The sequence below is a fragment of the Spermophilus citellus genome (assembly GCF_964194105.1).
Source record: "Spermophilus citellus genome assembly, chromosome: 12".
NCBI classification, from domain to species: domain Eukaryota; kingdom Metazoa; phylum Chordata; class Mammalia; order Rodentia; family Sciuridae; genus Spermophilus; species Spermophilus citellus.
In genome coordinates this window covers 75589009-75607602 of record NC_138198.1, presented here as the reverse complement: position 1 = coordinate 75607602, position 18594 = coordinate 75589009, and the positions used below count along the sequence as shown (strand labels likewise).

The following is an 18594-nucleotide window of genomic DNA, read 5'->3' as shown; positions in this document are numbered from 1 at the left end:
GGCCAACCACGAACTGAACCCCTAAAACCATGAGACAAAATATGCTTCTTTTCCTCCTCTAGGTTGTTTCTGTCAAGAATTTTGGTCACAGTGGCAAAAAGCTGACCAACACAAAAGGCATCTCTTGTCTCCAGCTTCTAGTGTGTGCTCTCTTTCTTTGTTTCCCAGCTGCCATGAGGTGAGCAGCTCTGCAGCACTACAGCCTTTAGGTCATTATGCTCTGCTTCACAACAAGCCCACAGCAATGGAACCCAGTGCCCATGGACTGAAACCATGAGTGAAAACAAATCTCTTCTCTCCTTAAACTGACTTTCTCAGGAATTCCCAGCAAAGGAAAGCTGAGTCACTTTACTGAAACCATTACATGTTCCCTCATTGTTTCCTCTTACTCTATGGCCTCTCTTGGAACAACATATAAAAAGCTCATGGTGGTTTTTAATGTAATCCACAAAGTGGAAAAGGGAAATAATCCCTTGCTTCTCCACTGAGGAGAAAGAGTGAGACTAGAGGCCTTTGGCTTCCACAGAATAGAGGGGATCTCAGAAGGGAGAAGAAGGAGTAGGGTGGTGCTTGAACAAAGAGCAGGGTGTTGCCACAGTCCCAAAGTGGGAAAATGCTGGAGGCTACATGTACAAGGGTTTATTTTTTTTCTCATTTGAAGTAAACACTGTAGGAGAACTGACTGCATCAGGCATTCTTTACGAGCAACGTCATGTCACAGTTTTTATCCATGTGTATAAGTGAAACTCTAAAGTACAAAAATGAGCACAAAGCCCAATTAAAGAAATAGAAGAACTGGCAAGGAACTGCAGGGAGGCACAGGAATTAATCACAAAGCACGACAATACTTGTTTCTCCGTGAACGGTGCCTTATACAAGCTAAAAGCTCCTGCTTTCTGTTTTCTGTCTCATAGTGCAAGGCCTAAGTGGTATTTAGAAAATGATATGAGGAATGCTTTCCTATGCAGACTTCTTAAGAACTGTTTGAAAAGAGCCTAACTCAGCCATAACCACTCTTGCAGTTTCCCGAGGGCTCAGGCACACCCAGTTCTTAAGCCAGAGTATGCCTAAAAGGGGTAATGGGCTATGCATATGGAAAAAACCTGAAAAGGAGTAAACTAGATCAATCAGACAAGTGGGGGGACATGGGTAGGGCAGGGGGATTTAACACTGCTCTTGCCACACCCATCAGTATTCACCAGAGCTCTGCTAGTAATGTTTTTTTTTTTTTCTTTCTCATTCACAATCTCATTCACCCCTAGGTTCGAATGAGTATAAAAGATAATGGCTCCCATAAAACTCATCCTCTTACCTTATCTTCAAAACACCAAGCCATGTATCCATTTGTAACAGTAGATTGCTACTTCCATATTCCAAGCTATTTAAATTAACCGGTCTAAAGTAAATTGGTTATTTCCCCGGCTAAACTTTTTTTCCTGTGTTTTACATGCATTAGTAGTACCACTGTCTATGAGTCATTCAACTGAGAAATTCTGAAGTTGCTATGGTTTAAATTTGTTCCCTTCTCTAAAAGTGCCTGTATTAGAAGCCCAACTCTCAAATTCAAACCTTAATGGTATTTGGAGGTGGGGCCTTTGGGAGATAATTAGGACTAGATGAGGTCATGAGGGCAGGGCTCCCATGATGATATGAGAGGATTCATAAGGAGAGAGACCTGAACTGGGATGCTTGCTCTCATTACCATGTGATGCCTTCAGTGTTAAATGCAGTAAGGAGGAACTCACGGTGGGTGCTATGTACTTGGACTTCTCAGCCTCTAGAACCATGAGCCAACCTTTTGTTTTTTATAAATTACCCAGTCTTACATATTTTATTAGAGTAGCAGAAAACAGACTAAGATAGGGGTCATTAAGTTAATGTCTCTTATCGCCATCACCCCCAGAGTCAATTAATGAAATCTGCTTATTTTCAGGACAGTTCATTAAAAATCCATTCTTTCCTTTCTACAGATAACGTTTCTCTCCTCTTTACTGCTACTGTCTTGGTTCCGGTCCTCCGAAACTCATGCATAGTAACACAGCCAACTCCTATTTCTGTTTCTACTCTCTAACCCCTACAATTAGTATTTAATAAAAAAATATTTTAAAAACATAAAAGAGCCAAACAGTTCTGCCATGTAAAGCCCCTCAGAAGCACCCACCCCTACCTGTAATAGCCAGAATTCTAGATAGCCCAAGGCTTTCCTGCCTCCCTAGTGTACTGGACTGCATAATGCCTGGGGCTATGAATAAAGTGGCCCTATTCACTTTAGAGTAAGAGGACAAGGTTGGTCTTAATACAGACATGATCCAGGTGGCCCTGACCTACTAATCACAGGCGCAGTTAAGAGTAGAGTTTTCTCCAGCTTATTCTAAAAGGGGAATTAGAGATTCCCAAGAGAGACAGATCAAGCTGAGGGAGCTATCACTGCTCTAGAGGGGGGCTCAGGGCAAGGATCTGAGAGCAAACTCTGCAGCTAGAGGGAACTTCTCAGACAACAGCCAGTAAGACAGTGGGGATCCCACTCCTACTACCACAAGTAATGAATTCCACCAACAACCCTAAGGAGCAGGAAGCTGAATTTTTTTCTTAGTGTGGCCTCTAGATAAAAAGATGCAATCAGTGAAAAACTTGATTGCTGTTATATGAGACCCCCCAAGCCCAGGACCCACTAAACATATCAGACTCCTGAAAAATGTGAGATGATAAATACGTTCTGTTTTAAGCTGCTTTATTCATGGGTATTTGTTATGCAGCCAAAGAAAACCAATACATTGACAGAACAATACGGAACCTTATTAGCTCTTCAAACCCATCCTTCCTGACAAGTCCCTGATCTTCCCTCTCAGCTATCCTCTGTCCGTCTGTACCTGATGTTTAAATCGCACTTGGTGCTTCCTTTTCACATCTCCTCATCTGCCTAAAGGGTGGAGGTTCTACGCAGCATTATATAAATACTGTGTCTATAATTCCGCTTATTCTAGAAGTTCAAAAATTATAATGAAATATGTGAGTGCTTCTTGACTTAATGTGGCCTTAAATACCACTGCAGGGATTGTCAGCCAGCATTTTCTAATAATTGACACCTGCCTGCCAAGAGTGATTGGAGACCCTTTTATCATTCTTAACAGTCTGAAAGAAACATGAGTAAACAGAGGAATGTTTACTCCCAAGGAGGTACTTACAGCCACCTAAAAATCTGCAGTTGGGGTTTAATATGTCAGCTCTGCTTCAAAACCTAAACCCTAAAAAAAAAAAAAAAAAAAAAAAAAAAAAAAAAAAAAAAAAAAAAAAGAAAAGAAAAGAAAAAGAAAGAAAGAAAAATCCAGGAAATGTTCCTCAAACAGGCACACTCAATTTCTTCAGGGGAAAGCAAGTTCTCTCCGATAGTGAAGGATCTGTCCCAACATGAAGAAGGAGAGAGCTGGGTTGGTCTCCATCTCTTCCCCCATCCCCTACAGCTTCTCCTGTGTCCCTAGTTATTTTATGTAAAACCCAGCATAACACAGAACTCCTCATGGGACAATTAGCCAAAAAGGGTCCCAGCCTACACATGCCACAGAAGGTTAAATACAAGACGACCTGTCATTTTGAAGATACTTAAATCACACCAAACAGTGGAAGACGTCTCTTCAAACGCACCCCTCAAATTTACTAGGCAAGAAATCAAAAAAATAAAGCGAGTCGAGGCTCCACAGAAAATAAAAAATGTTCTGTGCCAACTTCCAAAGGGATCAAATAAATAAGAAGCGTGGTGACTTCATCGGGTCCCTTCTCCAACAGACTCCCCTGTGTCATGTCAGGGAATTCATTAGTGAAGCCAAGGACCACTGCTCTTCCTTGCTCAACATAAAATGTGAGTCAATTCAGAGTCAGATATGAGCACTGAAAGCAGAAATGGAGTGTATGTAATTATTCTCAGAACATATTCAGGCTTGTTAGACACCTACTGATTTCTGACAAACGGCAAAGACGCAGCTGAATCCGGGCTGCATCTACTGTCTAATCACGCAGCAGGTTCAACTGGGGCAGGGTGAGAAAAAGCACCTTTGCTACACTTTCCATATGAGCTTCCCAATTCTACAGGCTTGTGGGTGGGTGGGTTTTTAAAAACTTAAGCACAAGTACAGTTCCTTCCTGTTCCTTCCGTGATAACATTTAGTTTGGCATTGCTAAAGTTGTCAAATTAATGACTGGATGATTGGAAAATACTGATACTATTCTTTCCAGGTTAAAAAAAAATCTGGAAATGGAGAGTCAAATGCTTTATTTTTCACAGTGCAGTGTCTAAATACATTGTTGGGTGATAAAAACAAATCTACAGACAATTTAGAGGCTATAATCTGATTTTTGTTTGTTTGTTTGTTTGTTTAGTATTGGGGATTGATCCCAGGGATACTTAACCACTGAGCCACATCCTTTTTATTTTTTATTTTGGGACAGGGCCTCACTAAGTTGCTTAGAGCCTCACTAAGTTGCTGAGGATGGCTTTGAACTTATGATCCTCCTGCCTCAGCCTCCTGAGGCACTGGGATTACAGGCATACACCACTATTCCCAGCTACAGTCCAGTGTTTGTGTTGAAAAAAAAACACTACTCTAACCAGGGGCAGTGGCGTATGCCTATAATACCAGTGGCTTGGGAGGCTGAGGCAGGAGGATGGTGAGTTCAAAGCCAGCCTCAGCAACAGCGAGGCACTAAGCAACTCAGTGAGGCCCTATCTCTAAATAAAATAAAAAATAGGGCTGGGGATGTGGCTTAGTGGTTGAGTGCCCCTGGGTTCAATTCCTGGTCCCCCCCCCCAAAAAAAAACACTCTATAGAATATTTTATCTTTACAATATGTTCTTCACAGATGAATTTCTGGAAGGATATGCTTTATTTTTTATGGTATAGAATTCTATGAAGTTAGGGAAGCTTTCAAATTTGCCAGCCATTTCAGACTCTGAAGGGTTGGGTCTCTGGCATCTGTAGATACTTCCCATTCACTCTCTCTACTGCTCCTCCTAGGCCTGTGAGCTCTATTTCACAGATGAGAAAACTGAGGACTTTGGGGGATGAAGAGCTTGCAATGAAATGGCAAAGCCAGGATGCCACAGAGGCTCCTGTTATAACATACTTATGCCTTCCCACGTTTGATATCCTTAAGCTGAAATGCAATTCCTTAATAGAGTGCATTGGGAAAACTTGACACGATATGACAATCCTCCAGTCTGAGTTTATTCATAATTCTTTCCACAGGAATGCAAATATTCAATGGTTAGGGTGTTTACACATTAGGAGCTTCATAAACATATTTTAAAAGCCTGAGTGGGAGAGTTATTCTTCTAAATGAAATACTAAATGTAGAACCCATGGGTGCTGAGTAGATTAAAAGTAAAAATTAAAGCTCAACATTTCTACTCTGTCTTCAAACGAATCCTCGATATTTTGAGCAGGTAGTATAAAACTGACAAGACGAGTTTCTTTGCAGAAGTCTCCAGCTCTTTTAGAAAGCATAAACGTGTCCAATATGACTTTAATGTTTAAATTAATTTAGCATTTTAAAATGCCCCCCAGTTTATTGGTCTGACTTTCACTGGTATTGTCAGTCTGTTTGTCTTAAATGGAAAAGCCTTGAGAGAATGAGTAGGCATAAGAAACATACAAAACCTTGGTGAGAATGATTAGCATTTTGTTTAATATACTTATAGCCCCAAACAAAGGCTGCCTTCAAAGCTAAATATACCGTTCACCTTGAAATAAATGCCCAAACTCGCTTCTATAATTTATTATTAGTAAATATTAGCTATGCATATCCATTACCAAATTAAAAAATAGGGGGAAAAACTATTAAATTTCACTATATAACATTTCAGCAGAGCTTTTCCTTCTATTTCATTATCATTTTTTCCATCTCCCACTGAATTATTTAATTGCCATATCCAAACTGCAAACACCACTGGACTGAACTATTAACATGACGGATTTTCCCTTCTTCCTTTGCTGTAAACATTAGCAAGATCACAGGAATAGTAAAACCACAGGGTACTCACCAGTGCATTTTAATATCTGCTTGTAATTTAAAAACGTCTTTCAAATCAATAGTAGTAACACACTCTTTTTGTGGAAAAAAAAAAAGTCTAAAAAAAATGGTTACCTCTCTCCACACACCTATCACACACTGGACTGTAAGGCACTTGTGTCAGCCAAATCCTGAAACTAATTACTGCCAGGGTGTGCTTCCTGTTGAGATCAAATAAGCAGGTGTCTAACATGCCTGGAGTTGTGTGAATGCTAGTTCTCTGTAAATATTTCACCTGTCCCTAGAACAGGGCCTTCAACAGTATAGTTTAAGACTCGACCACAGTCTTCCCTGAATCTCCTTCTATATTTTGTTAGAAATATACATATAATTTGTGGGTGCTGAACTAGAGACTATGTTCTCCTCCAACTCTAGGATACAGTGATTCTCCCAAACTCACCTTTATAGTCAAAAGAGATCACAGGTGCTGTTTATAAGCCTCAACAGGGACTGACCCTTACTGATGTCTTGGGGGACAAGGTCAAAAGACAGATCTCTCAGAAACGGACTAACAAAAATAAAGGCATATGAAATTCAGGACTGTGCAGAGGAGTTGCCAGCCTATTATCCATCTACAAAAAGACTCTCCAATTTTATGGCTGATACCAGTAACCCACTTCCTAAACTTCCTCAAGTGTCCAGAACTTCCATGAAAAAAAATCATCAATTTAAATGCTAAGAGATGATGAGCTATAATCTTGAAAATTATAACCTGTCCTTCATAGGGAAATGCTATAATTACGAAATGAACTGGCAATTGATCAGGACAATGGAAAATGAATCACTAGATAGTGAAATTTGTTCCCTTGGGAAGGGGTGACTAGAGTCCCCAGCTTTTCTTTTCTTTTTTGGTACTTGGGATTAAACACAGGAGCACTTTACTACTGAGCCACATTGCCAGTTCATTTTTATTTTTTTGAGACAGGGTCAGTTGCTTAGGGTCTCACTAAATTGCTGAGGCTGGCCTCAATCTTGTGACCCTCCTGCCTCAGTCTCCGGAGTCACTGCGATTACAGGCATGCACCCAGCCTTTCTAAGTGATCATTTAGAACTTGCCTAAAATCATTCTTCATAAAGGCTAAGGGCCGAGTTGAGCCTTCAACCTTGCTCCTTGCTCCATGTACCACTTGAAGAGTTTCCACATTATTTCTCTCCACTCCACTCTCCATTATTCTCCTCTCACTCAAAATGGGAAGCATTCATGGCTTCCAAGCTCTACTCTTCATATAAGTTTATTTCATCTGAGCATATCCAACACCAGAGCTTTAGTAGTCGTTTTTAGGAATAAGACTTAGGAAATACTGGGAGAATGACATTCTGCCCACTGACTTCACATGTCTCTCTCGAATGGGATCTGCTTAAACCTCTGAGCTCTTTTGCTCCAACAGAGGTCAAATCAACCTGCTGCAGACCTCAAGTTTATTGCAAAGAGACACCTACTACTTCACTGTCAAGGGTAGATATGATTCAAGGTTTGAAAGCCACAAGAGGAGGGGAAGAAAAGGAAAGGGAATAAAGTGAAAAGGAGGGAGAGATTTCAGTGGCCTCTCTCTTTCTATCTTCTCCCAAACTGTACATACACAACTCGCCAAAAAAATTTTTAGAAAAAGGATCAATGTTGAAGTCAAATGATTACAGAATTATAAATACAGTAGAAAATCAAGAATCTATTTTCTTCAGCTTGATAAACATTTTGTAAAGCAGATGTTTTTCCTCCTTTTCTTTTTTCTTTCTACTTCTCAAGTCTGTGTTGGGGGCAAATACTACAGTTCCTTCTTTCTGCAGCTTTCACTTCATTCTGACTTTGGAAGTTTTGACACAGGAGTACAGACACCTCTGGATCAGAAGGCGAGAGCTCTGGATTATTACCTTTCTGACAGGCTGTGTGCTCCCAGGCTCACCATTAACTTCTCGGAGCTCATTTTCACATGAGTGGCAAGACATATCCAATATAAGGATTCCAATCATTGCTAATGCCAATATAAGGCTGATTCTATGGCAAAAACCACCTCACATCTAGGTTTAAAGTCTTTGATTCGTTGGTTTTACAATGCCTGGAACCTAACAGGCCCCAAAGAAATATATTACATTAAAATTCTCATAAAATTAATAAAGCTGTTTGGCAACTTTTGCACATGTCAACAAGTTGTTGTGCTAGTTTTACAGATTAATATTGGCATAAATTATAAGAAACATATAATAATTAAAACTCAAATGATTCACTCTCATTAAAAAGAATATCAATATCTACTATGTGCAAATTGAACACACAAAGATTTTAATGAGGTGCCTGGTAGGAATCACACCTTAGGGGACTTTTTCAAGCTATAAGCATAGGTCTACTATGCTTATACTAGGTAACAGAGCTCCTGTACTGGGGTCATGGGCCAGGTACATCTGTGCTATGGAAGGCTGTGGTGCCAATATGAGTGGCTGGCTAAACTATGCCATGCTAGAAAAAGCTTTTTCCCGAGGAAGGAAATGCCCTGTATTACAGTAGGGAACTTCTTTTTCTGCCTGGGGTTAGGGCTGAGTGGGGACTGGAATCAGCAGGGGAAGGGGTTCTACCTATAGTGGGTATGACTGGCATCTTCGATGTGGGAGCAGAGTGGGCACTGGGTGGAAGATATCAATGACGGTCTATGACTCCTCAAGATAGTGTATGGTGTAGCAGATGTTTGTTCTGTGATCTAGTCTTTCCCCAAAAAGTGCCCTGGGGAGAATCAGGGAGCACCTGCTCTATTTCTGAAGTAGCCAAGGGGGAGCAGCACCCCCAAAGGCACCCAGCACAATAGGTATACCTGGGGTACCTTTGACAGCTAAGTCATCATCACATAGGGGCTGTGGCAACAAAGCCACCAAGAGAGTAGGTGAAATCAAAGGACTTCTTCCAGAGCACATGTGACAACGCTCAGCAATAAAACCAGGAAAGATTCCCAAAGAGGTAATTCCGTGCAAGTAGGTTAGATATAAAAATACAAAGTATAACCTGGACTTTTAGTGACAGAATGGTAAAAACTAGGAAATTTGGATCATTAATAAACCTGCAAGATTGTTTTCTCCATTCAACGAATAAGTCAGTGCACAGCTTCTATGAGAAATCAGCCATGGTGTGGTACAAAGCACAAAGATAAACAAGAGGGGTCCTCTGGAACAGAAAAGGCAACCGTGTTTTTATCTATGACTCTACCTGCTTGGAAGTAGGGCAAGACAGCTCATTTCCTACAATCAGCAATACCAAGTGGTCACAAAACACAGTGGGAACATGAAGTCAGGGCACAGTAGCCAGGAAAGAACAAGCCTACTGTGTCAGTATGACAGGGTTAGAAAATTAACATTTGCAACCTGAGTTCTCATCAGGTCTTGGCACAAGGTGAGAACCAGGGTAAATGCAGACAGAATTCCTTGGTGAGGTTTTCCTTTCACAATAGCCTCCCCATCACCCAACGCCCACAAGCACTCAAGCTTCCAAAGTCCCTGCTTCCAAAAAAACCTACACCACAGTGACATACCAGAGGTTTTTATTGTTTGTATTTCTTGACATATATGCTCACATTTTCAACCTTAATATTCTTTGGAGTGTTTAACAGACCGTGTCTAAATCATAATGGGCCATTAAAATTTATTACTTTTTAAAAATGAAGACCAAGAAGAACAGATTTAACAGTTTTATAAGAGTCTCTTTTCATTGAACCTGAATGGGGACAATTTTGATACCTTGGGAAGAAAATTTAATGGTAATTTTGTCAGGCAAATGAGACATTTTGTGCCAAGTGCCAACAGTCCCTGTATGTAACTGTTCCTATGGTTGCACCAAAGAGCTATCACACAAGGAAACAAAGTTAATTTACACCCTTCCATCCTTCCCAGTCCCCAGGGCCATCATTCTTCAGGCAGGGAATTACTGCTGCTGCTAGATGGGGCCAGTGGGTTGCAGCACATGACAGATGTTTAGGATGGCAAGTCATTCAGCAGAGCAAAAGACCACTAAGAAGAGTGGCATGTTATAGGTTAAGCTGAAGTTCACAGTTACACAATGAAAATCTCTGTGATTTATGTGTTCTTTGAATGAATAATATTTATGCAAGCATTGAAAAAGTCACTTTCTTCCATTGATTATTTATGGTTTCTTTTAATCCGAGAAAGGCAATAACTGTTCTAATTAACAGTGGAGACAATTCTGTTCCCTTTCCAAAGGGATTGGAAAGCATTTTAATCACATAACCTATAGAAGCTGGAAAATTCAGACACTGAATTTGTTTTTCCAACCAAACCCCAGTAATCAGAGAATATAACATGGGAGCATGATTTGGCCACTTAATCAAATTACCAGCAGGACAGAGCATGTGGCGATTTTGTGAACATTCTTTTCCTGACCAATAGCTGGAAGATGCCAAGAGCACATCTATGGCAGAGATCCATGAGCTTCCTCAGCCACTATGGTTCCTGAGGAGCATCTCTGGATGGTCTCAGGAAAGCTGTTGGGGCCAACTTGACTGTGTTGGGTGATGACTACAGATTTGGGGACGTGAATATCCTTCAGTCATGGAATCCATCCAATCACAGGATCTCTGGAGGGGGCCTAACTAACCTAGGACCCAGGCTTTTAAGGTTTTACTGCTGTGCTTATATAGTTCTGTATGATTTGCCTGGATCTTGATACAAATCTCACTCTAGTATGTCTGAAGCACTAGAATTTTCTCTGGAGTGTGAGTCTACTGTGGATGTACCTGGGCCCCACAAGCACTAAGTCTCCCTAGTTTACAGAACTGAAAATATTTAGGAACTAAGGAGAGTGATGCTTCCCATGATGAGAGAAACATGGCAGGACACTTATGAGTGAACCCCACTTAGTAAACCCTCCACTACTCCCCCAGTAATGCTTTAGAAAACCCACCCATAAGGTTTCCAGTGGAAAACAAGCCATATTGCACTACGAAGTGTCTTTTGAAACATTGTATTCATGCAGCAGAGGACCTATGTTAGAAATATGGACTCAAAATTGAGACCCAGTCCGACAGATTTTCCAAAACCAAATCAAACTTGATTAGAAGGGCCCCTGAGGAGAAAGCAAATGTCTAACTGGATGATCATTAGGAACTCTATTGTAGGCAGATCAAACAGACACAAATCAGTCTGTCAAACATGGAATCAAACAAAATAAATGTAATAAATACATATTTGGGACTGGGGTATTTTTATTTTCTCTCTTAAAATTTATGTTTGAAAAGCAAACACCAACAACGACAATAAACTGGCTACAGAAAGTTGCTTGGGTTCTCTAATAGTCAAATTGAACATACTAAGTAGGAAACCACAATCTTAGTGCTTTTGTTAGCATATGTGAAAATCTGGTAGAGTTTAAACATTCCCCAAGCATATATATCAAGATGCCTATAATAAGATCTTTGGCTTATTATTATATAAGATCATTTCTTCTAATGTAGAAAATTAAGACTAAGAGTTTGAACAAAAATGGAGGTAAAGTCTCTCAAATGGAAAAACACTGTATTCTACAATGAGTACACACCGATTGCTAGGAGAAAGTTAGAAAAACCCAGCACATTCTACAAAGTTTAAATCAAAATGCAGTTGTGGGGGAGCGGCAGAAAATGAAGTGGCAGTAAGTGTTCAGTCACTGGTCTCCAGGACCTAGGTCTTTGCAGGCTGCTTGAATGGCTCTCTGGGTCTCCTGCTGTAGCACTGTTTGGCAAGGAAAAATGCCACTTTACAGCTTCAAAAGAAAAGAGAACCAAGTTATTCCAAGGGCTGTGTGTTTGTGCATGTGTGTGCAGGGGGCCCTTCATAGATGACTATAAATTCTCATCAATAAGTCATGGCAGAATTGAGCCTGGTCATTCTGATGGTGAAGTGGTGGAGATATTAAGCAAGCCACGAAGAACGCATCACTGCTTCATTAAAATAAAAGGCCTTTTTTGAAGCCTTAAAAAAATGCATAAAAAAGTTTTACCTGCTACTATCTTCTGTATTCTGTTCATGATTCACCTATAATTACATGTATGGGGACAGGGATTAGGGAAGCAATTTGGCTTCTTCCTTGGAGGTTTTTGAGTGTTTGTCTCTTTTCTCCTTGGGTCTGAGTAGGAAGGGGCACTGGAAGTTGTCTGGTCTTAAATAATGTCTAAGGAATAGCTGGCTTCCCTAAATGCACTTACAGTTTCTCCTGAAATTCTCCTAATGGCAGAATAAGCATCATCACAAGGTTGACAACAATAATCTAAAACATCTATTTTTATTTACTTAAAATCTGACATCCTCTGACGACTATCTTAGTTTTGTTTTGTGTGCATTAAAAAAGGTTATGAAAACCCTACAATGATAATCTTTTCAAGTACCTGAAAATAGCTACCCTGTCCCCTTCCAAATCCTCTCTCATTTGTCATGAGAATGTTTTCAGATCATTCACAATCCTGTAATTCTCTCCTGAACAAACCACAGTCAGAGTTCAAGGTTCTTATCATCATTATAAAACAGCTCTTATCTACTAGGAACATACTACAACACAGAAAGTGTAAAACAAATTACTTGCTTTAATAATCTTCTCAATAGTATCTTTTTGAGGCAAGTGTTTTTGCTTATTGAGTGAACTCTTTGTCCATTTTCTGTTGCTATAACAAAACAGCAGAGACTGGGTAATTTAAAAGAATATGTTTTTTGAGCTCACAGTTTTGGAGGTGATGACATCCATAAACATGGCACCAGCATCTGGTGAGGGCCATCTAACTCCATTGTAACATGGCAGAGGGCATTATATGGTAAGGCAGAACAAATGTACTAGCTGGGGTCACTTTCTTCTTCTACAACCAATAATGCCATCATGGGCCACCTCCAACACCATGATCTCATCTAATCCCAGTTATTTTCCAAAGGTGTCAACTCCAAATGCCATCAATATATGAATGTGGGGAACTTCTGGGGGAGACATTTAAGCCATGGCAGAAATCAAAGTTTGAAAAATTTAGAAAGTTTCTCAAAATTGCATGAGTTAAAAGAGGCAAGGCTGTTAGCTCACCCTAGTCTGAAGGCTTTGGAGCATTTCTCACATGCCTACAAAACACAGTCCTAGAGAGGGCAATGATCTAGAGGCTGAAGGAACCAACAGCTCACCACCTTCTACAAAATAAATATTATATTTCCATGGAAGCGGCCTTTGATAACAGAAGCAGTCTTCACAGCTACACCACACTGTTGAGTTCACACTGAGTTTGCTAATTAACTTAAGCCCAAAGAAGACTTTTAACCAAACTCTTACTAAAACTGATGGCCATTTCCACCAAACAAAAGATCAAGGGATTTGCACTTGATCCCTTCTAATAGAGGAAGTTTTACCTCCAATCCATCTTTGCCTTACAAGAAAACTGGATTCTGACACTTGGGGGCATTCATTAGCCTCTTCAAGCTCTTCATCACTTAAAAAAAAAAAATCAGAAACAAAAACTCTGTTCTGTGTTTCTGTACCTTCTTCCAAGTCTTTGAGAAAAACTCCACTCAGAGAAGAGCAAAGGCCAAAGGACATCCCCCGGGACAATGCTTTTCATTCTCCGTTTACCTATGATGTCCTGTGTGTATCTCGCCATCTAAGCTTTACTTTCCATAGTTTATGTCAAACAAGAGGTGTTTTCAATATGCCTTTTCAACTGGCATCTCACTGCCACCTTGAGAAATACACACTGATGATCCACAATTCGCTTTTCTTATTCAATTAATCCGAAACAAATAAATGTACTGAACCTTACCATATTCATGTCCCTCCATCTTCGCCACAATGATGTTAGCAGTAAACATATTTTTTTTCTACCACCAATGTCTGTTGGTGGTAGAAAATATTCTGCTTGGTATGATGATGTGAGGGATAAATAAATAAATAAATAAATTTTAAAAAATGAAAAAAAAAAAAGAAGTGGGTCACATTAGATTGGGTAGAGAAGTGATGGGAGGGGAGGGGAGGGGAAGAGGGGATAGGAAGGACAGCAAAACAAAATAGACATTATTATTGCTGTGGGTATATACGTGACTACATGACCAATGTAATTCTGCAACCTGTACACTCAGAAAAATGAGACATTATATCCCATCTGATTCAAATGTTTGATATGTCAAGATCATTGTACTTTCATGTATAACTAATTAAAACACATAAAAATAAGAAGAAATAGAGAAATAAAGAGATTTTCAGACAACAAAAAATAAAATATTCTGCTTGCAAATTTTTATATCCCAGAAAAAGTTACCCTTACAAATTTGTCAAATGCATAAAATATTTTATGATAAAGGGAAAGAATTGACCCAACATTGCTATGCTACTCAAAATGCTCACACAGTGACATTAAAAGTAACAATGAATTCTATCCAAATTAATTACAAAAGAAAAATCCTGTGCCCAAAACCACAGTGATTAGCTATAATGAATTGGAAGGCATACATAAATTAAATTTGACAACCTTTCTCAAGGTTACCAAGTCCTTTAACCTTCACAGTAAAGCCCAACTACAAGTACATTATTGGTGTCTCCCCATTTTTACAATTATATCTGAATCAATAATTGGACCCTTTGGTCTAAGAAATTAACCAAAAGCAGAGGCAATAAAATATAAGCAATGGGTCTGTGCATGACAAACCTTATTGCATCCTTGGAACCTCCTGAAGTAGCCCACTAATGTTTGTAAAGCTAAAGGATGATTGAATTTTTTTTTACAAACAAGTATATGACTAAATAATTTTAATGTAAGAATTATTTTTCTTAAATTTTCTTCTACATTCCTACAGTTTTTCTTAAAATTTTTTTCTGTGTTCCTCCAATCTATATTCATTTAGTAATCCACCCTCACCCCCACCCTAAATGATACTATTGGTATAAAATGAATTTTGTCTTGCAAGAAAAGCACTGGCTCTGTGGGTCCCATATAATATATATATATATATATATATATATATATATATATATATATATATATATATATATAGAGAGAGAGAGAGAGAGAGAGAGAGAGAGAATGATAAGGGGGTTGTGATATGGAGGAAGTAGAGATAATGACTGGGGAACATGAGGAATTAGTTTTATACTGGCCATCAGAGGAAGAAAGAGAAATAGAAACCTGTGACCATACACATGGGCAGTGCCTGTGGGGACTGAGATGGGTAGACTGTGAAAGCTTCAGGGGAGGGACTAGCTTGGAGGAACACAGAATGCCCCCTTCCTGGATGAAAAGGGCAGAGGCTGGGGGCAGGAAGAATAAGCTCTTTAAATGAAGATACTGAACCTGAAATTGAATCACCTTGCATAAGAGCAAGCCACTGGTTGGTGTATGCAGGGACCTACTCTGATAGCTTGAGTTCATGCCCTGAGTATCACACTGTGATACTCAGAGAAGTAAACACTCATCCATCTCCATAGCTACTGACAGGCTGTGTTGTTCTCATCCGCTAACTTGGTCTTACAAAATATCTCTAACCAAGTCATTTAACTGCCCCTTCTCCAAAAGGAATTCTACTTTTCTTTACAGAAAAGAATGAAGAGGAGTATACTCTCCAAGATCAATGTTCCCCACCATAAGCATATTAAAAATTACTATTCCCTGAGCAAAAAAAGGACATGAATATTTTAAATTCTCTCTCTATTGCTATGTACAGAATTTTAAGTTTCTGCTAAGTAATAAGTGACTTGGCCATAAATTATGCAAATAAAAAGGTAAACTTCACTTACATAACAGGATATAATTTAAAAATTTAATTTTTAAGCTTCTAATTTTTTTGTTTCCTATCTTGGAAAGTGTTGGGAGAATCCATATTTTTAATTTTTTTAAAAAAAAATATGTATAAGATCATGTTTTACTTTTAATTTTAAGATTTTGGGACACCATACATATTTTCAATAATTTGGTTCCCTGTTAGAGTCAGAAATAATTTTGTGGATGTGTAACCGATGTGATTCTGCAATCTGTATTTGGGGTAAAAATGGGAGTTCATAACCCACTTGAATCTAATGTAAAAATATGATATGTCAAGAGCTTTGTAATGTTTTGAAAAACCAATAAAAAAGTAATAATCTAAAAAAAAAAGAAAGAATTTTGTATTTATAGATCAGTTGTAATTTTCCAGAGTTCTAGAAAAATAAAGAGGTGACTTGTGTGTTTTATACCAATATTCCCCAGCTTTCGCCATCTAGGACACCAGAGTTTTAAAATACGTACTTACCTCCACATCACAGGAATATTCTGATCCATCTAGAAGTATCACTTTGCACTGCATGCTTTTAGGTTTTTTGACAATCTTTAATGGAGACCGAGAGAGTTTACTGCTATATGATTTCTGAGAAAGTTTATCTTCTTCAAGTTGCTGATACTCAAGCTGCTTTGCAGCTGCGGCAGCAAACTCCTGTTCCTTGTCAGTGACCTGTGAAGAGCAAACAATGAAGAGTTTTCATTGCAAGGCAGGAAATAAATATTGCATCGCTCGGGCAATGGCACAACTCTTTTGGGAAAGAGGCTGCTTTCCCCTTTTCTAGAGGAGGAGAAGGATCTGAAATAAAGTATCAGGAGTGGATATATATACACACACAGGTATTTATAATGCTCAGTTTCACCTAAACAATTTTTGCCATTTAAATGCACCAATGAGTCCTTATATCAGTTTGACTCCAGGATTTAATTTAGAAGCACTGAGTTAGAAATGCCATCAAGATTTCACTAAGCAAAAAAGGAGAAATTCATTCCTGACTTTTCAAAAAAAGGCATCAAATCAGACAAATCTCTAATCATCTAGATTTTATCTTGTCTACTCCATTTTTCAAAATTCACTCGATACTTGTATATTCCTTGACCTTTTTCTATCTGTTCCATCCATAGACTTACAAGGAATCTTATAAACGACAAGGCTTAAGAGAGCTTCGAGTATTAATCTTTTCAGTAATTTTATAACTGTTAAAATATTTGATTTAGCTCTAAATCAATTCGATGAAGTCAGCAGCACTGAAATTCATCACAAAGTAATCCCTTAAGTCTGCTTCTTTTCATTGTAATTAGTCTGTATGAGAACAGATCAAAACTGTCCAAAAGCTTTAATCTGCTTCTGAATGACAACAGGCTAGTCCAGGCCAGACTCTTCAGTGGACACCCCACGAGGCACAGAAATTCTCCCTGAGTCGATTCCCTTGACATGTCTGTGCACGGCTCTCTTACAACTCTCTTTGGTTAAGTGACCACCAGTGGTGGTAGGACAAATTCAGTCTATAGCCAGACTATCATTTCCACCAGCCTAAAAATATGCACCAGCAGGCCTCACAAAGATACACACTAATATTCTGTTCAGGCTCCTTGAAATAAGTGTGAAATTTTCTCTCACAGGAGTATACTATTAGCTTGGTGCTAAAAGTACATGGGCTCTTGAGTAAAGACAGTATTGACAGTTTATCATTTCAGCTTTTTTTTTTTCCCATTGGCTTCTACAATTTTATAACCACAATGTCATTCTAGGTATATTTATTTTGGATTTTAGGTATGGATTTCTGCATTTTCTACCTTGTTTTCGATCTAGAAGACTGCTAATACAGTCCTTTCTTCTAACACCATGCCTAGGAACTCTAAGTCTTGTGAAGTCATTAAGAATAGAAAGAGAACAGTCTGTTGAGCTTATAAAAATAAGCCAAGAAAAACAAACTGAGCAACCATTACCACAAGTTAGAATAGTTGAGAAGGCTGAGACAGGAGGATCATGAGTTCAAAGCCAGCCTCAGCAAAAGCAAGGCGCTAAGCAACTCAGTGAGACCCTGTCTCTCTAAATAAAATAGGGCTGGGGATGTGGCTCAGTGGTCAAGTGCCCCTGAGTTCAATCCCTGGTACCTTAAAAAAAAAAAAACTGTTGAGAAGGCAAGCTCCAGCTCAAATAGGTTAGTAAACTAAAGAAAACTTTCTCTGGCCATCTGCTCCAACTTTTTTGACCATTATCCTTTTCCTATCATTGCATTAAAATTTTAAAAAGTATAAGAAATCCATAAAACATCATTAATATTGGCTTTGAGGTAGTTTAAGGAGAAGTTTGATAACCCTGGAATTGTTTATCAACAACCACACTTCATTTTGTGAGATGCTCTATAATTTATACAAGGCTTTTTGCACACTTAACTTACATTTCATCTCATCATAGATGAGGTCAATTGAAGCTATGTTTTTATTTAATTTTATCTGGAATCAACTTTTTCTATGTATTGGGTATGACAAAATTTCATTTTTCCTCTACAAAAATAAAAATGTCTGTGTCTGAGAATAAAGTTCCTGGGGTATTGAATTGTCAACTCCAGAGCATCTGAAACCATCACTCACAGGGCAGGCCTCATTTCTGGGAATACTTGAAAGATGAATCTACATCTGAGGCTCTTATAACACATTTTACAAATAACTTTAACAGCTCTAGAAGAGCAGACCAAGTACCTCAAATGAAATGTCAATTGCCGTCACAGAATGCATTGGAATTTTAAAATATCAGTATCAACCACTTTAGTAAATCCTGTATTTT

The 18594-nt window shown here is 38.8% G+C and overlaps 1 protein-coding gene across 12 annotated transcripts in view; it reads right to left on the bottom strand.

Moving 5' to 3' along the window:
• The window catches only part of EPB41L3 (erythrocyte membrane protein band 4.1 like 3), a 228250-nt gene that overhangs the window by 68923 nt on the left and 140733 nt on the right, over positions 1-18594 (bottom strand). For all 12 annotated transcript variants that reach the window (XM_081263734.1, XM_081263733.1, XM_081263737.1 and 9 more), the window contains exon 3: positions 16279-16476. In XM_081263734.1, coding sequence (XP_081119860.1) covers positions 16279-16476 — 198 coding nt within the window. The remainder of the gene's footprint in view (positions 1-16278; positions 16477-18594) is intronic.